This window comes from Chinchilla lanigera, unplaced genomic scaffold (assembly GCF_000276665.1).
Source record: "Chinchilla lanigera isolate Chin_1 unplaced genomic scaffold, ChiLan1.0 scaffold00015, whole genome shotgun sequence".
Lineage (NCBI taxonomy): Eukaryota > Metazoa > Chordata > Mammalia > Rodentia > Chinchillidae > Chinchilla > Chinchilla lanigera.
This window is the reverse complement of record NW_004955416.1, coordinates 8,993,287-9,008,885: the sequence shown is the minus strand read 5'-3', so window position 1 is coordinate 9,008,885 and position 15,599 is coordinate 8,993,287. Positions and strand designations below refer to the sequence as shown.

Here is a 15,599-nt window from a genome sequence, read left to right as displayed (position 1 = left end):
AACAAACAACTTTGATCAAAGGTATGGTCCGAGAAAATCCCTAATTACTCAAATCTTGGTTATTAATATTATTTTAAGGGAGTAAAGTGACATTCTGAAGACATGCTAGTTCACGTAACATTTGTCAACCCTGTGCTTATAGTATTTAGAAGGGTGTAAAAGGTAGGGAATGCCATTAGTCACAACGCATCTAAAGTGTAAAATTCTCAAAAGTTTGGGAATCATTTTTGTCACAAAGCCTATATTCACCTGCACAGATAAAAAGATGAAATTTCTCAGAATAATAACACAGTAAATAAGGGAAACCAATTTTTTTTTCTGCAATACTGGTGATGTCATGGAATCCAGGAGCATTCTACTACTGAGCTACATCCTAGCCCTTCTTATTTATTTATGTATTTATTTTTTGAGACAGAGTCTTACTAAGTTGCCTAAGGGGACTCAAACTTTCTATTCTCCTGTCTCAGCCTCCTTCAGTGCTGGGATTACAGGCATGCACCACTGTGCCTGGCTGGAAAACTGACTTTCTGTGATGATTTGTTATATATTTAGGAACTAGTATTCATAATCAGGTTTTGTTAAGGTTTTTATGTGTTAGGTAATGTGTAAAAATATACCTTTGCTTGGGAGGAATCTGTAGGTGCTCAAAGTATAACTGGCCCAGGGAATTTATGCTCATTACAACCTCTTTTTCAGATTCCAAGTCTATCTTGAATGGGTTTGCTGTGATATGACACTTCAGATCTCCTTTTTCACTGGACAGTATCAGATTACCTGTATCTCCGGAACATGGAATCAGCCTAGAAAACAAAGCAGGACGAGAAAAACAAATTTCTGTAGTTTTACATGGTTCTACATGATTTTCAATTCAAATTAGCAGCATAGATAGGGCAATAAAAAACTGTTATTGAAAGCATAGGCTTTGGCATTAGAGAGCTTGGATTGAACATAAGTCTACCAGGATAACAAAATTACCCAGTCTTTCTAGATCTATTTCCTTCTGTGTAAAGGACAAAAAAAGCAACAACAAATGAATTTTTGGAGAGAACTGAGTGAGACTGCCTGTAAAGCACTTGGTAGAGGGCCTGACACATACACACTTAAAAAAATTGAACTGTCATCATCATTAATTCTGTCTATAAAGTCTAGTAATACATTGGTACATACAATTTAAACACTATTTCTCTTTCTCATTCCAATAATAAATTCAGAAACTAAGGAAATACAACAGATTGGATTCACAAGGAGACAAAAATAGGTCAGGTTTCACTTAACTATTTATTGGCATCAGACTCTAATTTGACAGACTGTTGTGATGATTTGGAACCTCAGGATAAAAGCTCAGAACCAGCACTCAAAATCCCTCAGAGGTCTAGACATCTTCCTTTCTCTAATGTACTGTCACCCTGATAAACAGTCATAGGACTCTTTAGTGATGCTTGCGGGGGATGGTTTATGTTCTTTTTTCCTCCCTTTGCTGGTTTAAGGATGCCCTAGTGGTAGGTGCACCCTGTGACTGAGCTATGTCCCCAGCCTTTTTTATTTTTTATTATGAGACAGGTCTCATGAAATTGATCGGCTTAGGCTCGAACTTGTGATCTTCCTGAGTAGTTGGGATTACAGGTGTGCACTACCATGCCTGGTTTAGTTTGTGTTATCATTTTATCCATTCAGTCCTTATCCATGGATTCTAGGCTTTCCCTTCAATCAAGACACCTGGGTCCCGGCAACTAACTCTGCCTACTGTTGGTTGGGGGCTATGTCTGACTGTTCATCAGACCTAGACAGAATTCTTCAGATTCTTTCATCCACTAGGACCTCAGTCCAACCATTCTAGACTAATGGACCCCAGGACAAATTGTTAACTACCCTGAGGGTCAGAATATTTTTGTGAACCATGTGGGCTCTGTGGCGTGTTATGGAATTACGTCTATCTTGTTTCTGAACTACATGCTGCTACCTTGCTTCTGCTACACAGGGTCTCATCTTTACTGAAATCAGGGAGCCCATTTTAGTACTATCATTTCCTACCATTATTTCAGGCTCCCAAAAGGAAGACATCCACTATAGTGCTTTCCAAGTGTTCTCACACGCATGTATTTCTCAATCAAGGGTATCTTATGGGTCCTCTTGCAAAAGGGCTCAAGGCTATGTGACCTGATTACACAAATCTACTTCCACATTTTTATCTTTTTAAGTTTATGGATCATTTCTTCTACACTGTACTATGAAATCTGTGTATCTTAACTTCAGTTAGAATCCACAGCTGATTTCAGTTTGTAGTTAACCAACTACGGAAACAGTGTGTGCCACTGTTAGCTTTCCAAGCTAGCATATCAAATGTGTATTCTCTGGTACATGTGCTTGTGTCAATAAATGTAGCCTGATCTATGGAGGCACTGAAGGATGGTAAGGGGAGGAAGAAGGAACATTGAAAGCCCTCTGCCAGGTCTGTTATAGGTAAGGTCACCATAGTGTGTTGATGCAAGGCAGGATCAATTTCATCAGGCAGAGCAGGAAGAGATGCTTCTGCTGGAATGGGAAGTTCAGTGGTTTAGTTTACTTAGAATTATCCAAAGCTTCCTGAATGTCGCTATTCAATTCTAACATATCCTTCCTTCTCCCAGTTGATCTCATACATTCAAAGACCTGAAGAGGCTATGATTTCAATTTATGATCTAATTTAGGCATCTGTAGCATCCAAATTGTGTACCTGATTGTCAGCTACAAGGACCCTGTGGCTATAAGAGAGATTTTTAGGAGAGTCTCAGAAACTCATTAGTTTTCTGACAATGCCACAAATTAAGAATCTTAAATCCTGAAATGTTGTTTTCTTTCATTAAGCTCTGTAGGGAAGCTAAGAGCATCAACCCACTTCAGAATTTTGAATGCTGAATGACGATCATAACTTGCTATGATCCTGCCACTTGGTCTCTTCCAAAAGACACTTTATTTTAGTTGACCATGTGTAGTAGTTTAAGTACCTTGGTCATTTAATGCCATGGTTTATTATTAGTTGTGTCAGTTTGCTAGTACTGCCATGACAAAATATCACAGACTACATGGTTTAAACAACAGGTATTTATTTTCTCATATTCTGGAGGCTATGTAAGGTGTTGGTTTCTTTTGAGGCCTCTCTCTGTGGCTTGCAGATGGCTGCTATCTTGTGTCCTCACATGACTGTCCTGCTCTCTGTGTGAGAGTGTGTGTGTGTGTGTGTAAGGATACTCACCCTAATGGATTAGGGCCCACCTAATGACCTCATTTTAATTTAATTACCTCTTTGTTGTTGTTATTTTTCTTTTTTTGAGATAGGGTCTCACTATGTAGTTCAGGCTATGTTTGAGCTCACTGTGTAGAGCTCAGGATGGCCTCAACTCACGGTGATCCTCCTGCCTCTGTCTCCCAAATGCTGGTATTACAGAGGTGTGCCACCACACTCAACTTCTTAATTACCTCTTTAAAGACCTTATCTGTAAACACTGTCCCCATTTTGAGGTCTTCCTTTTTCAATTTTGGGGGAGACACCATTCGGTCCATAATACCTGCACTTCAACCTTTAACGGTGGTAACTAGGTCCTCCTTGCCTTCAAATCCAAACAAAGCAGCAGGTAAATCCCTCATTTCTATTTTTTTAAGGTCTGTTTGTTTACACCCACTTCTGATACCAACTATTATATCAACTAGGGTTCCACTGTCAGTAATAGAAACAAGTCTGAATAATTTATTTTTATCTTGAAAGACAAACATCTTTATTTTAATGTATTTGAATAACAGTGCTTGTTGTTAGATCTGAATGATAAAAGCGAGTGGGGGGAGAAACAGAGAAAGGTAAAAATGACAGAAAGGAAACTGAAGTACAACTTATGGTGGGACTTAGGGGAAAATGACATTTATTTACATACATGTCAAAAATGAATAATTTTTTGGCAGAAATATTTCATTAAGATAGGACTGTGCCTTTTTTTACTCATTTATATTAGGTTTAAATGCCAGAAAAATATTATTATTTTGTTTACTCTCGTTATTAAAATAAATTTTAATTGTTTCTCGGCCTTTTGGCTAAGATCAAGTGTAAAATAAATTTTAAAATGTAGTTCTCAAACATCCACCCATCACATCAGGAAATAAGCTGATTTTTCTATTTTTTCCTCCAAATATGAGAGATGAAATTAGATAAATTAATGTAATGCAATTTATTATATATTTTCTCCACTATGAAAGAATACATACTTCTTAGAAAAACCTTGAAAAGCAGAGGAAAAATTACATTCTTGCCACCCAAAGAAAACAAATCTTAATATTTTAACAAATTTGCTCTCCCTCTTTTTTTCCTTTACTTAAAGTTATGAGTTTAAACTCACATTTTGCAAAGTATTAGAACATCCAGAGTTCAATAATAGGGGCATCATTATTATTTCCCTCCAGATTAAAAAGAAGCAACAACATGCTTCAGGAATCCTTAGTTCCTGCATCTTGCTGATTCTAACAGAAATAATTGCTGTAATCTATTTTTTTTCTTCTTCTGGTACTGGGAATCAAACTCATGACCTTGTGCTTGCTGGGCAGGTGCTGTGCCGCAGAGCTAAATCCCCAGCCCAATTGCTTTAATCTAAACTGAGTAAATTTCAATCTTGAATCCCTCACTGAACTCCGGGTATTTTATACAGAAAATAAATGCCTCATTATTAGGGATAATTGCTTACAACATCATGGAAGGGACTGAAGTACGCAGCAAGTTTTATTCTAGACATTTGGTAATGATCCCTAGAACAATATTGCATAAACTGGCAGTGATGGCACACTCCTGTAATCCCAGCACTCAGGAGCCTGAAGCAAGAGAATCAGGAAGTTGGAGAATCAGAGGTCATTGTGGCAAATGCAGGGCTTCAGGATCATGCTATTTTAGCGGTACTATGAAGATCAGGAAACTGTGGTCCTAATAGGCTTAGAGCCAGTCTACAGGTGTCAGATCTATACAAACAAAACAGGGAGTCAACTGCTGAAATTTTCTGTAAGAACATATGATTGGGGCTGGGTGTGGTGGCACATGCCTGTAATCCCAGCACTCGGGAGGCTGAGGCAGGAGGGTTGTTGCGAGTTCGAGATCAGCCTGGGCTACAAAGTGAGCTCAAGGCCAGCCTGAGCTCAAGGCTCATAGTGAGACCCTGTCTCAAAAAGACAAAAAACAAAAAAACAAAAACAAAAACAAAACAAAACAAAAAAAACCCATATGATTGGTGGAAACAGAATTATCTTAGAAACTCTGGCTACAAGGGAATCTAAGAAATGGAGAAATGTAGTTTTTAGCTTTTTAGTTACCATAGTAGCCAAAGCCTTTAGAAAGAGGATGGAACAAAAACAGACTAAGAGATCATATTTATCGAACAAAACTAGTATCATCCTAGCCCTAAAACATAGCAAATATGGCACAGAAAAAATTAGAGTAATTTTTACTCAGACACAGATATGAAGTTATTAGCAGATCTACTAGCAAAGTGAATCCCCCGGCATAACAAAAAATAATATATTGTGATCACATGGTTATATGTATGCAATGACTCACTTGTCAAACAAAGCCTTCAAAACAGTTTCTTTTTAATTCCTCTCTCCTAAATTGTTGGCAATGAATAGATATATTTTAAATTTATGATGGTTCTATCATAACTGAATATATTTCTCCTTTTTGATTTATTAACCTTTCATTATATTTTCATGGGAAAATAATCTGCATAAAACTATTATAGTGAAATAATTAATATTAAAGCATCTAGCATAATCTTACATTTTCTTAGTGAAATAATATGAGAAAAATCCAGAATTCAATAGGCCAAACCAAACTGAAGTCTAACTGGAGTGCAGGGGGAACTGATGAAGATGTCATAGGTATTTAAAAATGCTTTAGTCCCTAATGATTTTTTTCACCTAGACATTGATTATTAATTTATCCCTGACTCTAAGTAAAATTACATGTTAGTCTTCTGAGAATACCCTTAATTAAAAGTGAGCTAGTCTAACTATATACTATAAATTGCTATAAGCATGGGAGTTTGACAAGTGTATTAGGTCTCTGGAGGCCTGCTGCTAATCTGAGTAAGTAGTGCTTCCTGCTACTTGCTCCAAAAGTCTGGCTAATAAGCTGCTTTTACTGTGAGGAGGAGGACAGGGCTCAAAGTTCTACTTTCTCCATTAATAGATAATGATGAGTCAAATAGTGAATGAAGAAAAACCAGAATGTGTAACATACAAAACTGATACACTCATCCTCATCTAATTGAATACTAACCCTGAAAATGATTATAGATTTGAATGTGTAAAATAGGAGCACATACAAAATCTACTCAAAATGTGATAAAAGAACATACTGAGGATGTATCCAAGACACCTGCTCCTTGGCTTACCTTACAGTGCTCAGCTTGCTGATGAGGACATCAGAAACCTCATACCTGGGTTTCAGTGGAATTTCTTCATTGATTTTAAGCCTGAGAATGTTTCTCTCTATACCATAAATTTCAGCCAGGAGAGGAAGCTGGGAACAGATACGTAAAATTAACTTCAACCAAGTACCCCCATAATAATAATAATTCCACTGGGTTTCAGTGGAATTTCTTCATTGATTTTAAGCCTGAGAATGTTTCTCTCTATACCATAAATTTCAGCCAGGAGAGGAAGCTGGGAACAGATACGTAAAATTAACTTCAACCAAGTACCCCCATAATAGTTGTCAAATTACAATAATTAGAAAAATTTTACATTATTATAAGTCAAGCAAATTGGAGAACAATGGCAATAATAAAAACAAGCTACCCAATCTACACATATAGTTGCCAGCTATACCTCTAATTTTGAAATAAATACCTTCTGCGTGTTCTATGGATAGGTAAACATGTACTTGTCCAAGACAGAATCTATACAATGAAAAGGATTTCTATTAATAATTACCATACCAGATAACAGGCACAACCTGAACTTAGCCTTGGAAAACTTGGACATACGTATCTATGATAAAGTATAGATGAGTTAAGAATAATAGGGTGTTAAAACCAGACCAACTAGATTCTAGCTGAATAAAAAAGGAAGGATAGAAGCTACAGAAAAGAAAAGAGTACTACAATGACTGTTGGGGTTATCTAGTGGAGGATGAAATGAAGCTTGCCACTCTAAAACCAAGAAGATTTGTAACTAAGAATAGACCCAGAGAACATTCTCAGTGGGCTTGGAAATTTAGGTAAAATTCCACCTACAGTGGATGATATATACAACATGGAACTATGAAGAGAGTAAGTTTGAAAAATAAAACACAAAACAAGATGAACAAACCCCAGTATAACAGAAATGGCTGGACTCAGGTCATAAAATGAGTCATGGAGATCAGAGGAATGAGACTATGGTTTTAAACTGATGTGTCATGCCACACTAGTCTACTGTAACTTCTTCATAAAGTGTGATCCAAGTTTTGGTTACAAATGGGGACCTACATTATCCTGTCTATTATAATGAAGGCTAAGCTGGGTAGGTATAATGTGGTGGAAGCACGAGATAGGAAGCATGGAAAATATCAAGAAATACCAAAAAAGGAAGTTACTGGAAGTTTGCCTCTTGAGGACATAAGAGATCACTTAAACAGTGACATGACATGAACAGTGATAAGCTAACAAGGACTATGGTTGTGGATGCTTTATTGGCACTTTAAAGGTTATGTTAGACAAATGATCATACTGTAATCACTACTTACATGTTTAATTTGTTTGCATATTTGAATTAAGTGTGCAGTGAGGATCCTAATACTTGAAAATGTGTCCAAATACAAATAAAGCTGAAATCCTACCAGACTAATGTTATCTCCCCAGTTAGACATATATTTCCATTCTCTTAAGTTCAATTCAACTAACATTGATTTGGCATTTAATATTGTGATGACTAAACTCTTAGAAAGACTGCAATCTAGAGGAGACAGAGCAGATGCAGTTTATGTAAAGCATTTTATGGTAAGTGCTAAGATAGAAGGACAAATATACTACAAAGGGAAGAATGAGGAAGGAGAGTGTTGAAGAGTATGAGGTGAGAAGCTCTGGGACATCTCTCTGGAGGAGAGATTTAAGCAGGCCTTCATTGGTTACTAAGACTTCAGGAAGATAAAAACGGGCAGTAACATCCTAAGCACAAGGCACACAGGTTGTCTGCCTATATACGATTAACAAACTGCATCTAGTTATGCGCTCAGGATTCTATTAGTAAAATCTTTATAAAAAAATAACAAAGACAACTCTGTATGTTCTGTTGTTAAGGCTGCAATGCAGAAAAGAATCTTAATTACATGAGAAAAGATAGCAATAACCCCGCTTTTACCATAGTAATCTATGTAAAAATCAGAGTTAAAGCTCTGCTTTTAAAAACTGACCTTTGCAAGGTCAGTATCCAGATTCGTTCCTCTTTGGTTTTGGTGCTGGGGACTGAATCCATGGCATGCCAAGCACAGGCTGTACTGCTGAGCTGCACCCACAGTGAACCTCTTAGAGATGGGTGCCAAACTGCAACCCAAAACCCACTTATTTATAGCAAAATGCCAACACTGCAATTAAGCTTGAATACTGAAGTTATGCTTTAAAAACAATAACTCATACATTAACATATTTTGTCTTAAAAGGAAAATAATATATGTGCCATATATTTACCACACTGTTCTAGGTACATAATTCCATTAAATCTTATGCATGTACTCCTATGATCTGGTCAGCGCTATATTTTCTTTTTTTTTCCCTTTCTTTTTTTTTGAGACAGGGTCTCACTATGTAGTCCAGGCTAGCCTCGAACTCACAGTGATCTTCCTGCCTCACTCTCGTGAATGCTGGGATTACAGGCGTGTGCCATCACACCCAGTCAATGCTGTATTTTCTATTAGCTTAATTTTTGGAACATTTGGAAAAAATATTGGAACATTTAAATCTCTGTGTGGTGGCACATGGTTATAATCCTAGCACTCAGGAGGCTGATTCAGAAGGATTGCCATGAGTTTGATGCCAGCCTGGGAAACTGGACTATATAGCAAGGCCCTGTCTCAAAAAACAAAACAAAACAAAAACAAAAAAAAGGAAAAAAAAAGTAGATATCTATCTATCTATACATATGTAGATATGTATCTCTCTATATAAATTTTAAAATATATATATTTATATCAGCACATTGCAAAGTCTAGTAAGTAGAGTTACTTGGATGAGGACAGTGGGGAAAGAATCAGAGGTCCCATCTTTAAGCTCCATCCCTTCCCTGCACTGAGCTCTGAAGTATCTTCATGGAAACCTTGGGGCTTTGTGGATGAGCTTAATACCCACTTTCTTGAGGCTTCTTAACTAACAGTCACTGCCCAATCCTCACAAACTTGCTCTTTTAGAATGTCTATGTAAAACACTAAGAGTTTCTATTTATCCCTATTCTTCTTTGCTATGGAATTGTTTAGACATTTATGAACAGATAAATTGAAAAATCTTGTCCTCCAATTAGTGATGCTTGGAAATGACAATGAAAAAATACAGAGAGAAGATAAGTTATGGAAGTTGGGTTGCTAACATTGAGAACTTAGTATTAGTTCTCAGCAGTAATTCCACTCAAATGTAAACAGACGTATTTATATAAAACAAGTGAACAAACATATCTACAAATTTTAAGTGGCCATCTTAAATGATGTGACATAGAATGGTTTTGATTCCTTAGAAATACACATAGATATTTTTTTTTTTTTGTCTTTTTGAGACAGGGTCTCATTACGCAGTTCAGACTGGCCTTGAGCTCACCTTGTAGCCCAGGCTGGCATCCTCCTGAGTGCTGAGATTACAGACATACACCACCACACCTGGTTTTAATCCCTTAGAAATATTGAAGATGTGTAAATATCTATGTATGTGCAGAGAATCACAGACAAATCCTCAGAAAACGGGATACATTTTGGAGGTCCTTTTTAACAGTCTAAGTCTCTACTTGGTTTTTTTGTATATCTTTATTCAGAAGCACATCTTACATGGTCCAGGAAATAGAGTATAAATTCTCTTTTCCTATCTTAACTCCCACACTCAATAAAGACAATTAAAATCTGGCAGCTTGTCATCTGTAAGTCTAGTCTTTATATGGCCACAAGGGTAAAAATATGAGATATTTTGTAAAAATGATAGTGGTAGAGACAGTTTTGTTCAGGTATGCAAGTAGAAGATTGATAATAATTATACTGAAATAACTTAAATAGACCTGGGAACCACAACCAGTAGAGACTATAACTGAGTTAACAGAACAACCCTAGAATATCTATTTTAATGAGTATTAAGGTCAGGCATGGTGGCGCACATCTGTAATCCAAGCACTTCGCAGGCTGAGGCAGGAGGATCATTCCAAGTTCGAGACCAGCCTGGGCTACAAAGTGAGCTCAAGGCCAGCCTGAACTGCATAGCAAGACCCTGTTTCAAAGAGACAAAAAAAGGCGGTATTAAGAAGGGAAATTATGACTCCATCAACTCCTCCTTGATGGGCAGATCTTACTTTTCCTCTGGCAATATTTTTTTTTCTTTTCTCATTATTATTTTTTCTTGTCCCTTCCTTCTTTTCCACTTCCCCCTCCCTAGTTCCCCTTCCCATTTGAACATTTTCTTCCTTTTTCACAATATCTATTATACATTTTGATCCTTATTTACACTTTCAGTTTCTTACACCACAGAAACAATGCACTAATTACACATGTGTGTCTAATTTATTTCACTTAAGCGAATGGCCTCAAAGTGCAGCCATTTAGCTAGACATGTCTCAAGTTTATCCTTCTTTGTAGCAGAGTAGTACTCCATTGTATAAAAATCCCTTATCTTCTTTATCCATTTTTTAGTTGATGGGCATTTGGGCTATTTCCAAGATTTAGCTATTACAAACTGTGTCCTCTGGCGATATTTGAACATACACTCTGTTCTAAGGAGCCCAGAAAGTTCTCAGTCTTGGGAGCTATGTTGCTATACTCCAGATAATTTCTGAATCAGGTCGCATCTTGCATTGAGATCCTGTGGGTCCCCCCCATAGCGTAAATTATTTCCCCCTGAAGAATCCACATCTGTGAGGCTTTGTTGCTGTACCTGATGTAGACTGCATTGTCTTTCATACAGTCAGGATCCAAAACGAAAGAAAGTAACATACAGTCATGTGAAAAGGTATATAGGAGTTTACCATAACTGCACTGGTACTGAGCTGTGTTGAGAATTTTCATTTCGGCTCTTCATTGATATTCAGAATAATTCTGCCTCATTTACTTTGTTTTTGACCAGACCGATACCCACACAGAATCAGACCAGACCTTCTGACATGAGAGGAGTCTTTATTGGGCAGGAGAGCAACGTGGTGGGCTGCCTAACGGACCAAGACAGCCCTGAGCTGTGCAAAGCTTTAGGTTTTTAAGGGCCTTTTTGGGGAGGGTGCTCATGGGCCAGAACAGCCAGGAAGGGGGTTTTTGTGGTTAGGGCTGTTGTTCTTGCAAGAACATCTGGTACTTTTATGGGTGGGGTTGGCTTCTGCAGCTAGGCCAGGAGGTGGGGAGGTTACTAGGGGAACAGTAAGTTCTGGTGGGGGAGTGTCTTTTGACATATCAGTTTTGATGTGTCTTCATGAGAGTGGATCATTCTGGAGACTGAATATACTAAGCCTCTCCAAGGACAGATGAAGATTCTTGCCCTGATTACAAGCACTTCAACTCTGTGGGGCTAGGCACCATAGAAACAGAAAGGAAAACAAGAAAATGACCAGAAAAACAAGGCAACAAGGTTTCCCATATCTGCTGGCAGAACTAAGGTCTCCTGAAAACCGTCTGGGGGGCTTACTGCATTTCCCAGAGTCAAGTGCTTCTGATGATCCTAAATAGTTTCTAAATTAAAGATCTTCCAAATGTTATGGAGAACTCCCTGATGAGATTACTAAGTAGAGCATTATAGGTCAGAAGCCACAGCTTTCAAGCAGAAGTTAGGGTCTCAGAACTGAGATGTGTTAGTGAGTTGGCTGCATTATTGTCTAAACAGTTAGGGAGCCCAGACCACATAACCATAACTATGTTTCAATTACAAGAATTACCAGTTAATTCATATTGCTCTGAGGGGCCCCATATGCTTAAATGCCTTTAGAAGATGGGTAAGAATCTGGAAGTGAAGGTCAGGTTGAGAGTAGCAGGTAATTGCACACAGTCATGCTTCTTAGCATAGCTCATAGCACTTCCTTTATTACTGGCCTATCTTTGTGGCACATCTGAAGTAGTGTGAAGAACTGACAGGAGGAGGAAAAAGTACTTAAGACATGGTACTGCAACCCTTTCCGTATATATTAGCTACGGTGATCTTCTGGTAAAGCAGCTCAGGTGATGGAATACTTGTGGCTTAGGTTTTCTACTACACAGCCCATTTATCTGTTATTTTACCACCCACATTGTGAAGTCTGAACAGTTACTGAATCTATTCCTTACTCATGCTGCATGCACACCTGTATGTTGTAATAGTGGTAAAAAGTACACGGTTATTTGATGTAGTCTGACAGATACAGGAGGATATTCTGGTTACTACCTGTGTGACTTTGGCAAGTGACTTTCTAGATGTCACTTTCCTTATCTGGTAATTGAGAATAATACAATGTACCTCTTGGTGTATTATGAAGGTTAATTAAAAGGAAATAACATTGTAAATCAACTAGAAACACATCTCATACATGGGCAATTTCCATGTTAATATTCATATTATTATTACAGTACTGTTATATAGATTTAAAAAGATGACATTCCTTCTCTGACAAAATTTGTATTGAGCCATATACAGTTCTAATTAGCTATTAAATTTATATCATTTAACTCGAATTAATACAGAAAAAAATTACTCTCTAAGGTCAAGTATGTTAGAAGTATCTTCTACCTTACCTTAGTTGCTTCATTGATGATTTGGAAACTGGTGCTCTCTTTGCCTGTTGCGATTGAGTCTAATAATGCCCGATAGGTGAAATTCTTGGAGAGCTGCTGTTTCTGACGCCTGTAGATACCGAGTATGTAGATGTGTGAGGACTATTTGTCACTGTCAGCGGCATCCAATAGACTATTATTATGTGGAAGTCATTAAAATTCACTGCAATAAATATGAACTGGGCATAGATTATACTGTCATAAAGTACTAAGAATACTATATTATTAGAGTGCTAATAAAGTTAGTACTAATAAGAACACTAATGAAAAATTCAATATAACACTGCGCAAAGATGGGAACCTCTCTGCTTTACTGAGAAGATGAGGTAGTTTTCAAAGATGGCATTTATGAGCTTGTTGATTTTCCTCCCTCTTTTCATGAAATGGACCCTTTATAGTAACTCTATTAATAGATTCTATAATGAAAGTCCAATATAATCTAGTGGTAACAAGGTGACCAGGCATTCACCATAAACTTCTCTCTAAGTATCTGTACCGAATTAAAATGATAAGCTTTTCTTCATCTAGAACAGAGGGTAAATAAGAAAGTTAAAATATATGAAACAATTTTTGATTATTTCAATTTTAGGATCAAAGAAAGGCAGACATTAAAAAAAGATTTTATTTATTTATTTATTTATTTATTGAGACAGGGTCTCGCTGTGCAGTTCAGGCTGGTCTTGAACTCACAATGTAGTCTAGACTGACTTTGAACTCCTGGTGATCCTCCTGCCTCAGCCTCCCAAGTGCTGGGATTATAGGCGTGTGGTACCACACCTAGCTCTGCATTTTGTCTTTGATCCAATAGTAACAGTTCCAGAAATCTGTCTTATAAATACACCTTCAGGTGTAGGAAATGACATATGCAGTTCTTCATTATTATAGTGCTACTCTAGCAGAAGATTAAAAATAATCCAAGGAGCTAGCCAGAGGAGACAGGATAAATTATAGTATATCCATCCAACAGAATACTATTCAGCTATAAAAATGGCAGAGACTCTCTGTGTACTCAGGTACAATGCTCTTCAGAAGAAAATAAAGCAGACTCGGAGGTATGATAGACATTGTGAAATGATAGGAAAATGCTCAAGGGTAAAGGGCAACTGGGGTGTGGGAAAAGAGAAGCAAAAGAAGGAGAAATTTTGTATGTATGTATATATAGGATAGTTAACATAGTTAATCTACTGTCTTCTATTTGTTTGCTGAAAGAAACTGTCAGTGAGTCCTTGACTGATCAATATTGCATGTGTCTATCTGTTTTTATGAGAAGCCACTTTGAAGATATCAATATGTAATACAACAAGCATTGTTAATTTCCTACCACTTTGTTTGTAACTCTGTATTGTCTGTACTGTTCTTTTGCTATTTTATAAAATGTTGTCTATCTGTTAATGTTTTCCTCCTTTTATTTTAAAAAAAAAAAAAAAAAAAAGCAGAAAAAACCCCCCTAATATACAGGACAAAGTATACAAAAAGCTATTTGAGGGGACAGGCGTTTAGGTCAGTGGTGCAGTGCCTGCCTAGCAAGGGCAAAGTTCTCACTCAGTTCGATTCCCAATATCCAGAAAAAAGAAAAAAAAGAAAAGAGAAAGAAAAGCTACTTGGTATCATCCCCTTTCTTATACCAAGTATATATCTTATATGCTTGTTTCATACAGGGACAAGATGAGAAATAGGACTGAAGGGGATGAGATGAGACTAACCTTCTCAATGTCTCTTAAAATTATTTTTGAACCATGTAAAACTGTTATCTATTTGTCCTGGTTACTTTTTTTTCCCCCCTCCTTGCTGAGACAAAATACCTGACACCCAAAATTAAGGGAGGAAAGGTTTATTTAGCTCACAGTTTGTGGAGGTTTCAGTCCAGGCAAGATGGCACATGGCAGAGGGCAACCGTTCATCGTGGTGGAAGACAGCAAAAGCAACAAGAGCAAAAGGGAGGAGCAGGGGCAAGCAGACTCTTTCCCTCCCTTACACTGTATGCAAACTACCCGCCCCAGGGCAGGCATAGCACTCACATCCATAATTCTAGCATTGGACCATGAATCAATCACATCTCTAGAAGCCTGCCCCATGACTGCATGAGGAGTTGGGGGGACATGCAGACACAAACCACAACACTATTCAAAGATACAAAATTCAAAAATTAGTTTAAAAACATTTTGGTATTTAAAATATATATTGGTCAGGCAGGGTGGTGCACGCCTGTAATCCCAGCACTTGGGAGGCTGAGGGAGGAGGATCACTGTGAGTTCGAGGCCCACCTGGGCTACAAAGTGAGTTCAAGGCCAGCCTGAGCGGCACAGTGAGACCCTGTCTCAAAAAGGCAAAAAAAACAAAACAAAACAAAATTAAATCATATAGTAATAAGTATATAAGGTTAAAAGGTGAGCCTCCTATCTGATAAATTCCTTAATCATTAAATTTCCTAATTGACTTTTTCCTTAGGAAATCTATCTAGTTTTCAAAAATTTAATACCACTAACTTCCAAATACAGTCAGAAATGTTTTGATCCACTTGATGTATTTACTTTCCATACCTGTAGAAAGCAATCTTGCTGCAGTCTTTGAAAATGCTTTTATCCACAGCTTCATCTTCAACACTAAGTAAAGACATTTTAAGAAATATATTTCACACAAG

General features: G+C 37.4%; 1 protein-coding gene across 1 annotated transcript in view; it reads right to left on the bottom strand.

Moving 5' to 3' along the window:
• Positions 1–15,599, bottom strand: part of Ganc (glucosidase, alpha; neutral C) — a 72,989-nt gene that overhangs the window by 54,955 nt on the left and 2,435 nt on the right. The window contains exons 2-5 of the mRNA XM_005381328.2: positions 15,499–15,561; positions 12,920–13,028; positions 6,402–6,529; positions 618–800 (exon numbers count right to left, since the gene is read on the bottom strand). Coding sequence (XP_005381385.1) covers positions 618–800; positions 6,402–6,529; positions 12,920–13,028; positions 15,499–15,561 — 483 coding nt within the window. The remainder of the gene's footprint in view (positions 1–617; positions 801–6,401; positions 6,530–12,919; positions 13,029–15,498; positions 15,562–15,599) is intronic.